General features: G+C 38.5%; 3 protein-coding genes across 6 annotated transcripts; 1 reads left to right on the top strand and 2 right to left on the bottom strand.

Moving 5' to 3' along the window:
- Nucleotides 1-530: 530 nt before the first annotated feature.
- LOC123879996 (zinc finger protein 91-like) lies at nt 531-20,829 on the bottom strand. Of its 3 annotated transcripts, none has more exons than XM_045927844.1 (7): nt 20,521-20,829; nt 20,087-20,187; nt 19,782-19,887; nt 18,173-18,304; nt 17,813-18,019; nt 17,244-17,429; nt 531-541 (listed from the first exon to the last, which is right to left on the bottom strand). In XM_045927844.1, the coding sequence occupies exons 1-6, from the start codon at nt 20,641-20,643 to the stop codon at nt 17,253-17,255; spliced, it is 846 nt and encodes a 281-aa protein (XP_045783800.1). In that variant the 5' UTR covers nt 20,644-20,829; the 3' UTR covers nt 531-541; nt 17,244-17,252. The 3 variants fall into 3 exon arrangements, 2 of the variants coding, with proteins under 2 accessions (XP_045783800.1, XP_045783799.1); XR_006799137.1 differs by lacking the exon at nt 531-541 and adding an exon at nt 15,545-15,585 and having other exon boundaries at nt 17,133-17,429; XM_045927843.1 differs by lacking the exon at nt 531-541 and having other exon boundaries at nt 16,933-17,429.
- Nucleotides 3,069-6,067, bottom strand: LOC123879999 (facilitated trehalose transporter Tret1-like). The gene is made up of 4 exons (XM_045927848.1): nt 5,921-6,067; nt 5,670-5,805; nt 4,143-4,351; nt 3,069-3,488 (listed from the first exon to the last, which is right to left on the bottom strand). Exons 2-4 carry the CDS (start codon nt 5,701-5,703, stop codon nt 3,195-3,197), a joined length of 537 nt encoding a protein of 178 aa, XP_045783804.1. The 5' UTR covers nt 5,704-5,805; nt 5,921-6,067; the 3' UTR covers nt 3,069-3,194.
- On the top strand, nt 10,063-13,235 carry LOC123879997. Of its 2 annotated transcripts, XM_045927845.1 has the most exons (6): nt 10,063-10,228; nt 10,366-10,483; nt 11,013-11,148; nt 11,754-11,817; nt 12,241-12,395; nt 12,958-13,235. In XM_045927845.1, the coding sequence occupies exons 1-6, from the start codon at nt 10,145-10,147 to the stop codon at nt 13,031-13,033; spliced, it is 633 nt and encodes a 210-aa protein (XP_045783801.1). In that variant the 5' UTR covers nt 10,063-10,144; the 3' UTR covers nt 13,034-13,235. The 2 variants fall into 2 exon arrangements, with proteins under 2 accessions (XP_045783801.1, XP_045783802.1); XM_045927846.1 differs by lacking the exon at nt 12,241-12,395 and having other exon boundaries at nt 12,958-13,009.
- Nucleotides 20,830-20,831: the final 2 nt, after the last annotated feature.

A 20,831-nucleotide genomic window follows, 5' to 3' on the forward strand; every position in this document is an offset into this window, starting at 1 on the left:
TATCTCTCTTTAATGAATTGTCGGTCTCTTTTCACCATACCTACTTGCAATAATTACAAATTACATATTTCGCTGATTTCCCCACAGCAGGCACTAGGTAGTATTGCCGCTTACCCACGCTGATAGAATCCGATCGTCGAAGCACAATTATGTCAGAGTAAAATGGCCTTAAACCACCTTGAGATAACGTCTAAAATTCACGACTTTAATTAGCAGTTTTCACTTGCAGTGCTGGCTGTAGATATGTGGACGAATTTAAGCTTTAAAACAAGACAGTTAAGGTCTATTCATCACTGAAATGTTTCGAACCCACAAAACGATAAATTATGCGGTGTAGGTATACCTATAGATTACAGAATGGAAATATCAAGTTGATGTCCCATTTTTTAAATCTACCCTACCTATTTTATAAATTATTGTCAAATAGAACTTGAGCACGCGGATTAATAGATCCTAGTAGTGAATTAATTTATGGTGTATTGTGTTATTTTTCACACTGAATAACTACTGAACTTCTCACCACCATGGAACATTTATTTATCTTTGTTTAAAAAGCAGAGATTGTTATTTGAGCGGAATATTTCGATAACCGAAATCGATGATATCGGTAAGTAAACAAATATAACCTACTCGTATTGAAATTATGTTTATGGTTTTACTTATGTGCATTTAGTATTTTCTAAATGTTAGCGTAATGTTTTTAGTCCATTTAATACTTTTAATCAGACGCATTATAATATAACAATGTAACCAATATACTAAATACTAGTTGATGCCCGCGACTTCATTCCCGTGTATATAGGTTATTAAAAATCCCGTGGAACTCATTAATTTTCCGGGATAAAAAGTAACCTATGTATTAATCCAGGATATAATCATTTACAGATGAATACCGTGCGCTTGTGGGTCTGTCACTACGGAGAAACGGGGCATGTAGACAATTGTTGACCTGGGCCCAAACCATCAGCTTATAAGATGGAGTCACATCACCACCAAGAAATCGTTGCAATGCATAGCGTGGATTCCTTTTTAAAAATTTGGTTGACAGCGACCAAGCACAATGTAGTTCTACAAACTGTGCGGAAGCATTTGCGTGCGGCCGGAATACATTACGAAGAAAATATTACGAATGGTTTGCACCAGGACCATAGACTTTCATTTTGCAATGAAATATATAAACTTTGACTGATGTAATTACGTTGTTATTTTTAATAATGAAAAATCTTTTGAGTCGGACAAGGATGGACGTAAAATACTATAATAATAGAACAACAGGTAAACGATATATTATACTTTGAATAAAGTGGTAACTTCAACCTGGGAGTCTCTGTGGTGCAGCATAGACTTGCTGGAATATGGTTACTAACATGACGAGTCGATTACAAAAAGTAATAGCTTACGAGGGTGGCCTACCTTTATACATTATTAAATAAAGTATAGGTAATTAATTTAATTCTATTTGTGAGTGATGTTATTGTTATTGCAGTTAGAAGTTATATTTGATTTTGATTTCTAACTAAGTAATTAACATGTTGATTCATCTCACAAACCTAAAAGTAACCCAAAACGTAAATAAAACATTACGTTCATACTTGACCGACTTTTAGCATACTTCACATCGATATTGGTTTTAAATTACTATAGGAGTAATAGGAGTAGATAAAGTATGTCAATTTTTTTTCCTCTTTTGTATACCTTCTGTTAACTTGATGTGTTAATTTTCTGACAAGCGTCTTATTTATTTCTTGCTTATTATAATAATTTATGAACTGCACAAAAGACAAATAAATAACTTCTAAAATAGAAAAGTGTTATTATTTTTGTTTTTTCTTGCTTATAATTATATTGTTTGAAAGTATGATAATTTTGACTGTATAAAGAAGACAAAATAAATAATTGCAAAAATAAAAAAGCAATCCCCCACTAGGATTAGAACTCACGCCATATTTAAGAACTTCAACACTATTACCACTCGGCCATCAGAACTATGTTGACGAATGTGAAATTTGCAACCCTATACGACTGGTAAGGTTATCTAGAAGTGTGAGTGAGTGTAGTAAGTGTGAGTGTATCTATTATCGGATAGCATCGGGTCGTATCTTTGTGTGTTATACATACGCGCGCATTAGTATGCTCTGCCAAGCGAATTATTTTTCCGAGTGTACCTACTTATACGTTAAATATTCAATACTATGCATTCATTTGAAACACTGCCTTCTACTAATGCAAGTACGCTGGACTTGCGATTGCCGACCTGTCTTTGAAGCAACTTGATTTTCGCCATATTGACGCTGATAGCAGCAGTGAGCGTCATGTTAGTGTGTAGTTAGTGCACACATATCAAGTGTCAACGCGATGACCTGACTGCAACTGAGTCGAAATATCGGCAGTCAAAAAACTTTTATCGTGGTATGTACGTGTTACTTGCAATATAAAATGTCGTTAAACCACAAAATAAGCTTAAATCATTAACACGAAGACTATTTGACAAAATGTAAAATTTAATTCCCGGTATGCTCGGTGGGGCGCTTTGAATCGGCACAAAAAAACACTACAACTTGCAAGTTAATGTGATAAGTACTGTAAATTGATTTTTTAGTGAACACAATTTTTTTGTGATGTAACCACAAATTCACGGTTTTTACTTTTTTGATTTTTGCTATAAAACCTACCTACCTGCCAAATTTCATGATTCTAGGTCAACTGGAAGTAGGTACCCTATGGGGTTTTTGACAGACGCGACAGACAGACAACAAAGTGATCCTATAAGGTTTCCTTTTTTCCTTTTAAGGTACGGAACCCAAAAAATAACTATAACTCGATTCGAAATGTCTGCTCTATCATACTTAACCTTAATTGTTCAGGGCGTGTTGAGGAACCTATAGGTTGATAGGCAAAAATTCCTAACCATGCTGTGTTAAGATTTATGATTTAAATCTATTAGATATCGATATCGACTTTCGTTATCCTAATTTACTCTCAGGAAAGTAGGTATTTTACATAAAGCACCTGTCTAGGTATCTAACTCTGGGAAGTTTGAGACATTTGTATTTTATACGATTGCTGTCTACTAGCTACCTAACTTGATTTTTATAAAGCGGGACCTACCGTTTCATAAAAAAAGACTAAAGGTAGCTTTAATATCTAACTTTAGTTACGAGCTAAAATCAGTCGTATTTAAAGCCAATTTAAGTTCAAATTAAAAAACAACGCCAACTCACATTATCAGGATCTCCTCGCAACCTCGACATAGCTGCCATAGCTTCGTGGAAACGTCCTCGCCGTGCAAGCCAAGTTGGACTTTCTGGTGAGAAGCATAGAGCTGCAAATGCTAACGTCGGTAGCACTATGGACAAGTGTGCCACTGACCGCCATGACATTGCTCCTCCGAGAGCATATACGTAAAGTACGCCTAAGGAATACGCTACGAACGGTGTTCCTATGAGTAAACCTCTTAAACGAGGCTCTGAGATCTCTCCTAAGTACACCTGGGGACAAAAGAAATAAGCTTTATTAAGCCATGAAGTAGTTAGTATCCATCCTTTTGGGAAATAAACGGGTCCTCACGGGAATTTGAAAACTTAAATTCACGCTGTCGAAGTCGCGGGTAGCATCTTGTAAAAGTAAAGAATTAATAAAGTTCAGGTAGGTAGGTAGGTTTGACGACCTCCCTGACGGAGTAGTCTAAGTGGGAGGTCCCGGGTTCGAAATTGTCTCTGGTCTGGTCTGGTGGGAGGATTCGGCCATGGCTAGTTACCATTCTACCGGCAAAGCCGTGCCGCCAAGCGATATAGCGTTCCGGCGCGATGCCGTGTTGAAACTTGAAACCGATCAGGGGTATGGGTTTAATGATACTGCCATACCCTTTATAAGTTGTTAGCCCACTTCCATCTTAGACTGCTCATCACTTACCATCAGTTGAGATCGCAGTCAAGGCCTAATTTGTATTAAAAAAAATAGGTAGGTACAGTCAAAAGCCGTAAATCGTTTAGCACCGTAATGATCATATTCGCGTGGCACGGTTATGCATATGCGTTAGGTGTGTGTGGCGTGTTTATAGAAAAAGGTCATAAGTGCAACAGATTTTTGATGCAATAGTTTCGCGGAATTGCTATTCGAATTCTGAGGCCGACCGTACATACTTGTGAAGGTGCCGCAAGAATGCCGACCGCGAATCCGCACACGGTCCTCCCCAGCAACAGCAGCGCGTGGTGCGAGGCCGTGCCGATGAGTATCCAGCCGACCACGAGCGGCAGCGTGGAAACCTGCAGGGTCCGCCGCCGTCCTATCGCCTCCATAATCGGCCCTGACAACATGGAGCCGAGTGGTGTGGCCGCCGAGTGAATACTTGCTGTCAAATTAATTAAAAAAAATCAAAAAAAAAACCGACTTAAATAGGCAAATAGTATAAAGTAAAAAAATATTTAATTTATTACCGAATATATTATGTGTACAAGAGTTAATGTTAGTTCTATATTAACATTTTTTGGAGCCGGTGCCAATTAGCCGCACGAACCGTCTACTCTTAATATTGTTTGTGACTCTACATTAGCACCTTTTTTTTTGAAGTCGGTTAAAAAGAAAATATGGGCCTGCGCACATTAGAGGACGGGACGGCAGAAGATTTTTTTGTCAATTAAAAATATTTATCCAATTGAAATAATGCGCGGTGATTGATCTCGGAGCATTGCAGCGCAGTTTTCTCATTGATATTACGATTGGATAAATATTAAATTCAATTGAAAAATTAAAAATCTTCTGCCGCCCCGTCCTCTAATGTGCGCAGGCCTTGAAGGTTAAGTTTTTTGAAAGTCTCCTGGATACAAACTATTTCTGTACCTTGGTACCTACTAGAGTCTGGCTAATGAAGATGAGACTGAAATCGCCCGGCAAATTTAAAAAAAAATCGGAGGGCATCCTCAAACTTATAGTAGTGAAAAAATTTTAATAACTTAATTTGATACTTGCAATTATTTAATTTTTTAAATGTTAATTTACAGATTAGAAATCTTTTCACACATATCCGGTTTCACAAACTTCTACGATTTTAAAAACTCATCAAGGGATTGGGGGTTCGATTCTCAGACACTGACGGGCCTGATATATCTTCTAGTTAGTTATATTAGCAAAGGAAACATTTTTTGTGTTAAAATCATAACCAATGATGTAATATCGTATCGCTTACAATCGTAATATAATAAAAGCTATGTGCTAATAAGCGACATGGTTTTAGAAAACATAATTAATATTAATATCTTTTACGAATTAAACCAAGTATCAAAAATAAATTGTCATACTTACAGAAATGGATGACGTCAATCGACGTTTTAGGGTTGCCCACTAAAAAATTTGGAAAAAAGCCGAGGGTCATCTTTCATTAGCCAAACTCTACCTACCAAATTACATCAAAATCAGTTCGTTCGTTTTCAATATTCACTCTACTTATTTGTAATCTGTAGATAAGTCACTTAGCAAAGTTTTTTCTCCTTTCCCCTCCAACTAAGCATAAAGCTTGTGCTAGTAGGTACGACAATAGTGCAATGGGTGGGGTTTGAACCGCTGACCTTTCGGAATTCAGTCCGCTCCTTAACCGTTGAGCTATTGAAGCTCAATGTTGTTATTTATCAAAAACACCATACATTTTTTGACAATTATTTAAGTAATCTTACCAATCCAAGAGCCCATTTCATCGTCAATTCTCATAGTGGAGTTTTCTGTTCGTAACTGTGGAAGGGCGACCGCTGAAAAGCCGATGGGATGACCTGCGCCCGCGGCTAATATCAGCACAGCACATGTTATTAAACACTGAAACAAAAGGTATGTTTTGGTAATACATACCTACCCTTCCATAGACTTTTAAGTGACCCATTGGAACACTCTATTTTTATTTTTGTTAAATCAAATTGAACATATTACCTACCTAATCCGTTTCAGCTTTATTGAGTTTACAATATAATAAAGTTCGTTGAATTACGGATTTTTTTTTTTGTTTTAAGAATTTTAACATTTGAGCGAAGGCGGGACGGATAGCTAGTCTACATCACCACTGTTGGTCGCTCAATTACCTACTTACCTACGATAAGATAAGATAAATTACTGTATATCAAAACAAACGGCCGTTAATATTTTATCTCGTAAACTTGACTTCACGTAAGGTCTCGAGCAGTGGCGGTCTTAGGGGGTGGCGAACGGGGCAATCGCCCGGGGCCTCGCTCTTGCAGGGGCCTCGCGCAACAACCCAAGCAAATTATAAAAAATATACATTTTTTAAACATATTTTTTAATTAAAACTTTTGATTCTGATCTTTAATTACTTATTAAGGTTATTAAATAACGGTAAATTAAAATAAAGTTAGTTAACTAATTCATTGCTCGGGCAATCCCCGTATTTTATTTCGTTCGTCAATTCTTGTCACCTTAGAATTATTTTGCTTGTAGTATGAGTTACAAAATTGTTACTGGTAAGGTTTTGGGGGTTCAAACTCCCAGACAAAGAAAGCTTAAAATAGACTAATTCTCGAATTCCTTCAGGCTTAAAATGTTGAATTCGTAAAATGTTGAATTTGCAAAATGTTGAATTTCGGAGTTGCTAAATGTTAAATCCCAAAATGTTGGATTCGCAAAATGTTGAATTTGAATTCCCAAAATTAAATGTTGAATCTTAAAAGTAAGCTTTTAATTCGCATATGCTTATACGTAATTCACAAAAAAAAACCGGCCAATTGTGAGTCGGACTCGCGCACCGAGGCGAGGGTTCCAAACTCGGGTATTTTTTCTGACATTTTGCACGATAAATCAAATATTTCAACATTCACACAACAAATTCAACATTATAAGAATTCATCGTTGTAGGAATTCAATATTTTGGACCTGAAGGCTCGAATTTACCATTCTCTTATTTAAATATATCGAAAATTTTGCGCTCGCTTCGCTCGCGCTTTTATATTGTATTAATTGATGCCCGAAACTTCGTTCCCATCGATTCGGGTTTTAAAAAACGTCGTGGAAACTCGGGATAAAGTATCTGTGCGCAAGCTATCTCTGAATTATACCAAATTTTAGCTAAGAAGATGGGCCCTGAAAAGGACTTTGGCTAATATTAATATGGTTTTTTTTGTAAATAATATATCAAAAATTTCGCGCTCGCTTCGCTCGCGCTTTTATTGTATATTATTTGATACCCGGAACTTAATCCACATGGTAAGTTTTTGAAAATCCCCCTAGGAACTCTTTGTCTTTCCGGGATAAAAAATATGAGAAAAGTAGAGTGAGGTGCTTTGAAACATAAAATTTTGTTATGGCTGAGCTCGTTTATATTTCTCTTTTTTATCTGTATTAAACAAAAAAGTTGCGCTCGCTACATATCTTTCAATTTTATTGAATACTAGTTGACCGGCCCCAGCTTCGCACAGGGAGCCTATCTATTCCATAGACAAAATATGGGTGGTATTATGGAACAGGTAGACTCCCCGTGCGAAGCCGGGGCGGGTCAACTAGTTATGACTAAGAGTCTACTTTCTACTAAGCTATTATACTGATCGCGATCGTTATGCTGTTACCCGTTTAGGAGTTCCAGCCTCTATTTCCGAAACTGTTCATCAGATCTTCACCAACCTTACATGGTACCAACCTGACAGTACTATACCTTTGTAAAAAAAGAATTGTGAAAATCGGTTTAAATTTGACGGAGTTATTGAGTAAAATCGATAAAAAGTTTGATCCTGTATCTCGAAGAATCCTTCATTTTTTTGGAATGAAAACTACCCTATATATTAACCCGAAGCACTTTCAGTGCACCTTTCATTTAAATCCGTTCAGTAGTTTTCGCATGATACAGACAGATGATAGACTGACAGATAGACAGACAGACAAAAATTCTAAAAAAAATTGTTTGGGATCTATATCGATAATAATACTTTCTGCGATTAAAATTAGGGCTGGCTATCCTTAACACAGATATAAAAATCTAGCTAGGATAGCCAGTCCTTGATCTTGCAACACTCAAAATTGTCTTAATAACTAAGTTATCTTACTAATTGTATATGCTTACAGTTCACTTTGTTGTAGGTACTTAGGATTGTAGGTATTTAATAAGATGTAAGTTTAATCATACTTAGTTATTAATCTTTTGTGGAAATAAATTATTTGTATTTGTATTTGTAAAATTTTCAAAGTATATCAAATGTACAGAAATCGTCCAGTTACAGTTTTATTCTAAGTATCCAAGATTACGTTCTAGTATTGAGTGAGCTGGAAATGTGTAAATTAAAGTATTTGAAGTATTGAGTAAGGTAAAAGTAAAAAAAACTGTGTGATACTTAAAAATTATTTCTGACTGTTTGTGCGAAACAAAACAAGATTCACGAAATGAGTTCGCGTGATCGTGATGCCGGCAGAAAAATTGAGTCAGGTAGTTCAAAAAGGAAACGAGGTATCAAAAGAAAGCAGGTAAATATACGTGGATCTTTTGTCTTATCATTCGTTAGATTATTGCGCTTTAATCAAAGATTTTAGTCTTAGGAAAAGCCACTCATATCAATTATAATATTTATCATCTCTGTATTTGTTAATTTTGTCAATCTTTTAATGTAAAATATTTTAAAACTCTATTTATTTGTATAACTTTAGCATTTCTCCTCAAACATGAAAAATACCTAAACAAACAAACAGACCTACTTTCGCATCACATACTTTTCACGAAGAACAAACTAGGGCCTCGCAAGACCTGCCGCCCGGAGCCTCGCAATGGCTAAGACCGCCTCTGGTCTCGAGTATTATGAACTGTCAATATATCGATATACGATATTGGAAATTGCCGTCCACATTAAATTAATACGTCTTTCTGGTTATATGACCTGGCAATCTACTTAATTGAGATCAAATGATGTTTGTACTCCCACTGTTAGTAGCCACCGCCTTATGTAAGCAACAATTACTTACTTACTAAGAAACGGAAGAATTTAGAAGCGTTGTGTATGGGTCATAGCGCTATGATGGCGCATAGCCAAAGACACTATAATTTAGTACTTACTATAGCCGCGTGGCATCATACGTGTAGGTACATCATACCTTACATCTTAGACTGCATCATCAGTCATCACTTACCACCAGGTGAAATGGCAGTCAAGGACTACTAACTTGTATCTGAATTTAAAAAAAAAAACGACCAAGTGCGAGTTAGACTCGCGCACTGAGGGTTCTGTACTCAGGTATTTTTTCCGACATTTTGCATGATAAATCAAAAACTATTATGCATAAAAATAAATAAAAATCTGTTTTAGAATATACAGGTAATGCTCTTCCACATGATACCCCACTTGGTATAGTTAGTTTGAAAATTGAAACACATTTTAATTTTTTTTCTGTGATGTAACCACAAATTTACGGTTTTCGGATTTATTCCTTTACTTGTGCTAATAAGGCCTACCTACCTGCCCAAGATTTTCTTGAGATACAGGATGGACGGACAGACAGACAACAAAGTGAACGTTTTTCCTTTTGAAGTACGGAACCCTAAAAATGATTAAAAAATGACTTCTCACGCGGCCACGGCATTTAAACTTGATGTGTCAAATATCATGTCAAAAAGTACGATTTTAGATTTTAGTTCTTAATTTAAAGGTAAGTGAACATTGAACTGTGAAAAAAAGCTTGACATAGTGAAGGCTCAAAAAAGCTAGAACCCAGAGCCGTAAAGCAAGTTAAATTTTTTTTCTCTCTCGTCTGGCTTTACAACATCTTTACAAAGATTAGCCAATGTCAAGTTTGTAGAATGTAGTTATTTGTACCTAACAAGTTAGTTAAACTCATAGAGATATATAATCCTTCATCCAAGGTTAAACTATACAAGTATGGACCCCGTCTGTGCCGGCGCTCGCCGACATACGCACGGCACCCCCTTAGAGCGCTTTCCAGTCAGTTTTAAAAAAAAAAAAAAAAAAAAAACACTGCAAAAAGGCAGAGCACGCCCGCCAGCTAACACCAACACAGACGAAGTCCAACTACAAACTTGACATTGGCTAATCTTTGTAAAGCCAATGGCCAGACGAGAGAAAAAAAATTTTTGAATAATAATTAGAGACTTGGGATCAGGGATCATTTTATTTTGCAGTACTAAAAAAAAAAAAATTTTCAAAAAACTAAAATGAGTTCTTCAAACGAAACACAAATCAGCACTGTTTTGTTAGAATACAGTTTGGAAGAAATAAAGCAGACATTCGATAACCATGTAATAATTACGTAAATAAACGATGTCGAACATAATATTATTATTTATTCAATATTTGTTGAACATTATTTTATATTTACTACTTACATGTAGGTATTCAACTGGGTTATTATACCTAAGGTTTTTTTTCATTATAGCATTTGTTGGCGTTAGAGTTAGACGAAAACATCAGGCGACAATATGATGAAACCCGTGAAGCATTGCGCGAAGCTTGCTCTGTTAATGATGCTTTAAAAGCGCTAAAAGAAGAAACTGGTTAGTATAATTTTATAGCAAATAATAATACTATTAGCTTTTTTTTTATCCCTTACGGACTAATTTTACATTAAGTTTTACGTTAGTTTTACTCTAGTTAATTTCTTATTTTTATTCTTAAATCTTAAGTACTTAATATCTACACTAAACAGTTTTTAAATAACGTACCTAATCATCTGAAGTGAAATAATGTTACAATGCAATTAATTCATTTAACTTCTGTGTAAGGGCCGCCAGTGGCGATAAAAGGTAGGTATTCCATTAGGTAGTATATTCCATGTATCTCTAGCCAGCAGCGTACTCCAAGTCTTACCCGAAACTTTCACACGAGGTCGTCCTCCCATCTTTTTAATGGCCTTCCGGGTCTTCGCTTCCAATAATTCAAAGGATACCAGTTTGTCACAGTTCATTTTTTTATGTATTTAGATAGAAAGGTTAATAAGTAATTTTATTATGAATAGGCAAAAACGTCACTGAGTTTTCTTATTTCAATTGCAAAGAGTAACTACGTCCTACCTATTTTTAATAGCTGGTTTAAAAATTAACCTTGAGGGATGCCAGTGCGAATGCAGGGACCTCGACGAAATGATTAAGACTATAGGCGAGGAAAATGAAGAGTTGGAAAGATTATATAAACAAGAGCAAATGGCTGTGGATATAGACATGTAAGTATGATTAAATTTTATTTTTCATGCAGTCTATTTCACATTAAGTCCACTGTCCGTTCCGACTGAAAACGTTGTCTCTTAAAAAGTCTAGTATGTCAAAGCCCCTGTGGTCCATTACGTCCAGTCCCTTAATGTCCACTGTCCTCAAGCAGTACGGTATCAAAAGGGCCACGTACTATAGTCTAGCTTCTCAACATAGTTTGATCTAGACTAATAAATAAAATTGAAATGAGTGTCTGTTTCAACAGGCTAATCTTCGGAATGGCTGAACTTATTATGACGGGACTTTCACAGACAAGTTGAGGATTACCAAGGAGTAACATAGGCTACTTTTTTAAACGACTTTAAAAATGGAAGAGCTGTGTTTTTCTACCTATGCATTGATGTCTACGAGATTTCTGAATCGATTTGATTTTTATTTTAATCGATAGAGGAACTTTGTGACATTGTTCGATAAAAAATTTGGATTCCAACTCCTCAATCTTGATGCTGCAGGCGATCTGACCAATCCACGCGGGTGAAGCTGCGGGCAGTTTTAAATAAAATCTACTTTTTAATTTTCTCTTAAATCAATTCTCTGAAATCAATTTTAATATTTCCAGAACTGAATATAAGGAGAAAATGTGCGAGATTTTTGAAAAATTTCGCCAATTCGCTGATGTTTACGTAAGTGTAAAAATGATGAAAAGAATGATGAATAGGACCGTCCTAGGCCGGCGTGCTTTACCTTAGGCTACGTCATACCTACCTAGATAAAAAAGGTCGCCAAAACCCAAAAAACTAACGCCAAAAAATTGCTTCTTCTCCGAGTTAAAATATTTTTTCGTAGAAAACCTTCAATGAATAAAAAAAATGAGTTCGGTGGCTATCATTTAGTGCTAAAAACTGAGTCAGTGAATCACCCCCGCAGCTGAGAGCTTGTCACCGTGCACTCCATGCAGTGATCAACTGTGCAATACGTAGTGTTGCTAGCTTCTCAGCAACACGTTGATTCAACTTTGTTTATAAACATGAATACCATGAACTACGTGTCTTTATAAATTACTTTTATTATATACGTCTACGAAAAATTATGCTATATCTATATAGGACGAAGACAAGATGACACTCAGGACAGAAGAAGCGAGTAAAGTTTTGTTAAATTTATTGGCCGAAACGGAGAGACTAGAAGAAGAAAATAACCAACTTAAAAATACCCTTGAGAACATGGACCCAGAAATTCCTGAAAACATTTTAGAGATTGTGTAATGTATCAGATGTTTCTTAAAAAAACTATTTTGATTATATGGCGTAGGCATTCTTATGACAACATACCTATAGTTTCTAAACTGACGGGGCTTCATGTTGTAATAATATTTTTTATGATGAAGACATGAATGCAAATAAAGAAAGAAATAAAGAAATAAGTAGGGTTATCAGATAGAACAGAACTCTAGGTGGGAACATTTTCTGTCGTGTCGTTAAAACTCCGATTTTTAGGATAGACGTGCCTATAATCCAAGAAAATCGATTCAGCCGTTTGAAAGTTATCAGCTCTTTTCTAGTTATTACTGTAACCTTCACTCGTCGGGGGTGTTATAAATTTTTAATGTACTCTTGTATATGTATTATGTCTAAAACGCTCTCTATAAGTACTTGATTGTTGGTCTCTGGGTCACCACGCTGTCTTGTTTCAATAGAAAACTTTCAGTGGCGGCTTTCGACGCCATAACATAGCGGGTTATGTCAAGAATTCATTATTTTGTCATGTCCATGGACCTTTTCGTTAAAAAATCATCCTACGCCAACTACTTATTTCTGTTACAGGGGTAAAACGGAATTAGAGAAGAAATTAGTGGATTTGCAGAAATTACATGCAGTATTACGAAATGCGAAACAATAAACTGAAATCCTACCTATTTTAGTAACACTTAAAAAATACGTAATTAATAATTTTAGCTTAGGCATTCTTAATTGAAATAATTCAAACATGTCTCTACTTTCTTTCTTTCATTAACATTGTTTCTTCAATAAAAAAATAATAACAAAAAAATGTTCATTTATTTAGAACCCAATGACATAAAATTAAATGCAAGCATAGTTCGTGATAGGGGATTGAGTAAGGGCCGGCGCACATATGACGGAGCGCGGCGGAGCGCAGCGCAGAGCATGCCCGCGAAGTTTTCTAATCGCGTGACACATTACCCGAATTCCAAGTAGAGAATGCGCGAGCACGCGCGGGACTGCGCGCGGATGCGCGAGTATCCGCACGGATGCACAATTGATTTTAGATATTATTTCAATGAGGACAATGTCGATAATATTTTGACTGTGAAAAATGCTCAACGCTGCGCTCCGCCATATGTGTGCCGGCCCTAAATATTCGCAATTACCCCATCACTTACCTACATGAAAAAGTGCACTACAGTATCCATACTAATATTATAAATGCGAAAGTGTGTCTGTCTGCTACCTTTTCACGGCCCAACAGTTTAACCGATTTGGACGGAGTTAGCTTATATCCCGGGGATGGACATAGGCTACTTTTTATCCCGAAAAATCTAAGAGTTCCCACGGGATTCCTAAATACCCATACGCTTAATCGATTTGTATGAAATTTGGTAACGAGGTAGATTGCGTCCCTGCAATTGACGTAAGCAATTTTTATTCCGGAAAATCAAAAAGTTCCCACCGAAATCCACGCGGATCGAAGTCGCGGGCCTCGTCTAGTTTCTTATAAAGTTCTGTGTCTTAGTAATATACTTTATACTTACCGACTTCAAAAGAGAAGGTTCTCGATTCGACAATATTTTTTTGTATGTGTGTTACGCGATTACTCTGCCAAATATGAACTGCGTGCCTAGTGGGAGATTTTTAACCTATTCGATCGCGTAAAAGTTAACTGCGTTTTGTATGGAATTGAAACAGCGCCATCTAGTGACAAGAAGATACGCAGTTAACTTTTACGCGATCGAATAGGTTAAAAATCTCCCACTAGGCACACCGATCTTGATAATTCTTCTTTGTTTGGTAGGTCATACTTCATCCCGGCGAAAATCCTGTTTGAATTTTTATAGACAAGGGTAATGGGACAAGTTGGGCAACTTAGATTAACAAGTGTAAATTAAAAAACAACACCCCCCACAAGTGAAGGTTACAATAACTAGAAAAGAGCTGATAACTTTCAAACGGCTGAACCGATTTTCTTGGATTATAGCTAAGAACACTCGATCAAGCCACCTTTCAAACAAAAAAAAGACTAAATTAAATTCGGTTCATTAGTTTAGGAGCTATGATGACAGACAGATACACACGTCAAACTTATAACACCCCACTTTTTGGGTCGGGAGTTAAAAATACGAAAGTTTGTCTATACCTACTCTGTCTGTCTTTTCGTTACCTTTTCACGGACCATCCGCGATTCGATTTTGACGAAATTTTGGAGACAGACTGGCTAATTTATTCACAGAAAATCAAAGGACCCACACGATTTGTAAAAACCTAAAACCACACGGATGATTTGAGCCTCGATAGCTCAACGGTTGAGGAGCGGACTGAATTCCGAAAGGTCGGCGGTTTAAACCCCACCCGTTGCGCTATTGTCGTACCCACTCCTGGCACAAGCTTTACGCTTAATTGGAGGGGATAGGGGAATATTAGTCATGATTAGCATGGCATCTTTAAAAAAAAATTCGTGGTTACGAGTATCATCGAGAATATTATAACCTAATGCAATTTTTTGACGTGACAACGTCTTATAATTCGATAGAGCCGGCTGCATGCACGAAAAAACATGACTCATACGGCGTTACCTCGCTCTGAGGCGTTCCATGAAAGGCTTGAAGACTGAAGTGCAAGCGAGAGCGCGGAACGAGCGACAAAGAAGCACAATCGGCCTTTGTTGTCACGTTCAACTATCGTCAGTAAACCGACTTTACAGACAACCAATTTTTTTTTCATATCTCTTCCATCTGCGATCAGTCCATGGACTATGAACAGATTTGAGGACCGTAAATGTTTTAACAGTTGAGGCTTTGCACATCCAGCGATGTGACATCCCTTCAAGGCTGTGGTATTACCATATGCTGGCCAATCTTGTCCTCTTAAGAGGGATCTCTCCGTCACTCGCCCCATACAAACGTAGTTAAAATTTCATTTGAATATTAAGCAACCTAAGTCCATGAAATTTTCCAGACATATTCTAGAAACTAATATCTATACCTGTGGTTTTCCAGAATTCTGTTTAAATATTCGGTTTCAAAGTTACGCGGTCTTAAATCTTCTAACCCTTGTAATTTTAAAACTACATATTTTTAGAAAAATCTAAAACACCACAGAGACAGATATTAGTTTCTAGAATATGTCTGCAAAATTTCATGGACTTTGGTTACTTAATATTCAAATGAAATTGGAACTACGATTGTATGGAGTAAGTGACGGAGAGAGCCCTGTTAAGGCGGAACGTTCTGTAACTGGCATCCAGAAGTTGGACTGCTGGGCTGTTTTTTTGACCCTCAAGTCTCTGTTTGCAGGCCTCAAGTGACCTGTCTATTTCCGCCTTTACTGTGGGGATTTCTGTGTTCATATGAACTAATACTAAAATGAAAAACATTTTTATAAGAATGATATAATTGAATAATCTTAAAACTATTTACAGATATAGCGGGTCTACATTCATACGCAATAGCTACAAGCTACATACAAAATACCAGGCAAAAAGTTATGCTTTCTCATTTTATTGTTAACACTGGTACTGATTCTGAGCACAACTAAATTTTAGAGTGTTTGCATCCTCTATACTAATGTAATATGAAAAGGACAGCCATAGTTTGACAGTTTTAAATTTAATTTAGAGCTGTCAAACGTCGTGACTTTAGCTGCCAGTCGCGAGCCTATTGTTTAAATTTGTGGCGTGCACTAAAATTTAGAGTTTAATGAATGTAAAATTCATGTTCCATCCTTTTTTAGCAATATTAAAAAGAAAAAGATGCAGATACTCTAAATTTAGTTTAGAGAAAAACAGAATCGGCGCCACTGTCATACATACATTGCTTGGTGGTATAAATCCTAGTCCTTTTTAATATTTGCATATTGTGTTATAAAAAACCGGTCAAGTGCGAGTCGGCCCTCGCTCTTTTAGGGTTCCGTACATAATTTGTATGTATGAAATATTTCTTTTCCGAGCTAGAACATCGCAGTTTTATAAAATAGTTTGTAAGCTGTAACCAAACGAACAAACATTTTTTGGATTTTTCTTTCAAGGTTTACTGCAATGTTCTAGCTCGTAAAAGAAATATTTCACACTCCCAAAATGTTATGTTCATCAATGTCAATGTATTTCATCCTAATCCATACTATCCATACTAATATTATAAATGCGAAAGTGTGTCTGTCTGTCTGTCTATCTGTCTGCTACCTTTTCACGGCCCAACAGCTTAACCGATTCTGACGAAATCTGGTACAGGGTTAGCTTATATCTCGGGGACGGACATAGGCTACTTTTTATCCCGGAAAATCAAAGAGTTCCCGCGGGATTCCTAAAGACCCATCCACTTAACCGAGTTGTATGAAATTTGGTACCGAGGTAGCTTGCGTCCCTGTAACCGACATAGACAACTTTTTAACCCCGGAAAATCAAACAGTTCCCACGGGATCTATAAAAACCTAAATCCACGCGGACGAAGTCACGGGCACCCTCTAGTAATATTATAAATGTGAAAGTGTGGATTTTGGAGGTTTGTTATTCAATCACGCAAAAACTAGTGGACGGATTTGGCTGAGACTTGGAATGGAGACAGATTTTTTAAACCCCGGATTAACACATAGGCTACTGTTTATCCCGGAAAATCAAAGAGTTCCAGCGGGATTTTAAAAATGTAAATCCACGCGGACGAAGCCGCGGGTATCAGCTAGTAATTATATAAGGATTTTCTAGGAATTATCTTCAGTATGCCACTCTGTCGCATGCCATTATTAGTGTCATGAGTGTAAGCCGCCACAGTCACACTGAGTCTTGGTGTTTATGGTGTTATAAATTGGGTCACATTGTTTGGAATTGTTACAAATGTATGACTACTGGTTTGACATCACTTTTACTGCACTATACACTGCACTTAAGAACGTCATTCGTCATAGTTCTCGTGTTTAGTTAAGGAAGGTCGTCGGACTCGGTTGGGGCCGCGGTTTCGCTTCGGCCAAGGCACCTTCATGTGTACGTGAGACACGTGGCAGTTGCGTTCCGAGGCGTTGCTAAACGCTTTCTCGCAGATTTCGCATTTGAAGGACTTTCCTCTGTGGATCTGTGCAAAAAAAAAAAAACAATGTTAACGTTTTTTTTTTATTTCTTTTTTTGAACCAAAGACTAGTTTTACATTTATTACTCGACATCCTGAAACTCTCTTGAGTTTATGTGGATGCAACCGCCAACCCCCCTCAGTTTTCTCGATTGCTCCGAGGTGAACGGACATCCAGTCGCGGTTACGGCCATTTATGCTGCGTTATCTAAGTTTAGGTATATTTAACCGATTTCGTGCCTAATATAACGTTTTGTATAACCTTTGTGACGAGTTTCATTGGTCATATCATTTATTTATTTAATAAGGAACACGTACAATATCCATATTCTACATTTACTAGTTCTGTTTGAGACTGGGGGAGTGAGTAAAGTGCTCGCCACACTCACCCACACGTGTCGGTTGAGGCTGGACTGGCAAGTGAAGCTCTTGTCGCACACGGCGCACGTGTAGAGGCGCCGCACCGTCATCGCCATGTGCGTCTCCTTGTGCTTGTCGAGGAAGGCCTTGATCCGGAAGCGTTTCTCGCACACGTCGCACTGGAAGTCCTTCTGGCCCGTGTGTTTCGTCATGTGGTATTTCAGATGGTGTGGTGACTAGAATAGAAACATTATATTGTTTACTAGCTGATGCCCGCGACTCCGCCGGAGATACTTGGGAATGCATTTGTTCTATTTTGAACGCTTTTTTAAAGGACGTTAAAAAAGCTCTCGTGCGAATGAGTCCTGAAGGTAGAGAGAGAGTCTCACCTGAAAGTGTTTTCCGCACAGCTCACACAACACTTTCTGATTGTTGGGAGAGAACTGCGTTCGGTTCTTGTCGGGGTGCTCGCGCTTGAAGTGGAATGTATACCGCAAGAAGTCTTTGAGTTCGATGCCACACTGGAAACAATAATCACACTAATATTATAAAGGAGAAAGTTTGTATGTGTGTGTGTTGTAACGTTGTGCAGGCGTTACATTTTTTTAAATAAATAATTCAAAGCATGACATAATACTGACGGACAATGTTACCCGCCACCACTACGTCCTAGACGAGTTGTCCCGTGCGGCCGCTTGAAGCAGGAGGGCACCTCTGCCACGCGGCGCGTGCGCAGGAAGGGTTAGGGTGACGCTGGAATCGTTTTTTTTCACGTCAGACGCGTCGCAGTGAACATATCTAAAGGTAACGTGTTCCTGTTGGTAATACAGGAACACAATATCCCTTTACCTGCACTACCAACTACTCCAGTGATCTTGTAAACCCGTTATACGGGTTTCACTGTGACCCTCAAGATTCCCGGTACCCCTCGAAGTTCTTTGTGCTCCTTTGGTCTACGCCAGGCACGCTTACTCGTGGCACCCTCTCCTGGTGTCACGAACCTCCAGGCGCACCTCGCGGCACCCTCTTCTGGTGCCACGAACCTCTCCGCACCTGGCCGGCGGCCTGCCACCGAGCACCAACCAGCGCATCTTCCACCTCCCTCGAAGACCATCTCGCCGGGTCCCGCTACCTCCGGGACGTCACCGCACGGCACAGCAGGGAAGTACCGCCTACTGCAAGCCTTAGAGACTGTAGTGACAACCGCGAAAACCTACGACCCTACCTACTTACTACTAAATAAATTCTTGTGTTGACTTTGGGGTGTTTCTTTAATCTCTTCACCACTGACCGACCCCCAAACGTCACAGTGTGTGTATGTTTGTTACTCCTTCACGCAAAAACTACTGGACGGATTGGGCTGAAATTTAGAATTGAGATAGATTATACCCTGGATTAGCACATAGGCTACTTTTTATCCCGGAAAATTAAAGAGTTCCCACGGGATTTTTAAAAAACCTACATCCACGCGAAAGAAGTCGCGGGTATCAGCTAGTATAACATAATATTCAGAAATTTCTTTGAAGTGTAGGCAGAACACTATCATAAAATTTTAAAGTATAGTAAAAAGCAAAATGTCATTTCTCGTTCAAAGGGCTGCATTGTAGAATGGCTTGATTTTTTTTATTCATTATAGGCAAGCGCTTGACCAATATCACACCTGATGGAAAGTGACGATGTGGTCCAAGATGGGACACGTTTACCTAGAAGATGCCTATTCACTCTTGTTTAAAAGATACCCAGATTGCAATTGGTAGGAAACACAGATCGCGGAAGAGTATTCCAAACCTTAGCCATGCGTATGAGGAATGAAGACGCAAAACGTTTCGTGCGTGTACATGGAATGTCGACGACGTAAGGATGGAAACTCGCCCGACGTTTACTTCGACTACGTCGACGAATTATTATAAAAATAATAGTGAATCTCAGATTGTTTACTTGGGAACACCACACACAAGGGGACACACGAGGGGGGAAGAGGATGGTGATGCTACTCACCTGTTCGCAAGTGATGACGTCAGCGGGGTCTCCCCGCCTCCGCTTGTGGCGACCACTGCCCTTGCTGTAGCAGCGCGGCGGCACCGCCTGGTTGACTCGCCGCGTTCTGTGACACACAGACATACAGACCAACACGAGTGATAGTACTGATGGTTACTGATTAGATACCACAAAATCCAGGATTAGCACATAGGCTACTTTTATCCTGGAAAATCAAACAGTTCCTACGGGATTTCGAAAAACGTAAGTCCACGCGGACGGAGTCGCGGGCATCAGCTAGTAATAATTAAACTTATGAAACTTACTCGGGAGTGAAGTGTTTGGGCGAAACCTTCAGATGCTGTTTGTAGGCCGCACTGCTCGCGAAGCGCACGTTGCACTCCTCGCACAGCGGCCCGTCTGGATTCTGGAACAAAATTCCAACTTATTTTCCATTATTTCACACTAGTATAGCCTACCTATTCCATAGACAAAGTATGGGTGGTATACTTACCAAATGTGTTGTATTGTCACTATGTCCGAGATCTATAGAGCGCACTTTGACTACTCTATAGATTTCAACCTAAGAGTCTACTTTCTACTAAGCTATTATACTGATCGCGATCGTTTTACTGTTACCCGTTGAGGAGTTCCATCCTCTATTTCGTGCTTCACACGCAAGTGCGTCATGTATGACGTGTACTTGCTGTCTGCGCAGGTACATCGGCATAGTGGTAGTACTGTAGCGGCAAGGTCTCACCTCGACTTTGTCCAAGCGGTGAATCCTGCGCAAGTGCGAGCGGAGGCCCAGCTCGTTCAGGTAGGAGTAGCCGCACTGATTGCAGATGTGGTCTGAAGGGTGCTTCACACGCAAGTGCGTCATGTATGACGTGTACTTGCTGTCTGCGCAGGTACATCGGCATAGTGGTAGTACTGTAGCGGCAAGGTCTCACCTCGACTTTGTCCAAGCGGTGAATCCTGCGCAAGTGCGAGCGGAGGCCCAGCTCGTTCAGGTAGGAGTAGCCGCACTGATTGCAGATGTGGTCTGAAGGGTGCTTCACACGCAAGTGC

Source organism: Maniola jurtina, chromosome W (genome assembly GCF_905333055.1).
Source record: "Maniola jurtina chromosome W, ilManJurt1.1, whole genome shotgun sequence".
Classification (NCBI taxonomy): domain Eukaryota; kingdom Metazoa; phylum Arthropoda; class Insecta; order Lepidoptera; family Nymphalidae; genus Maniola; species Maniola jurtina.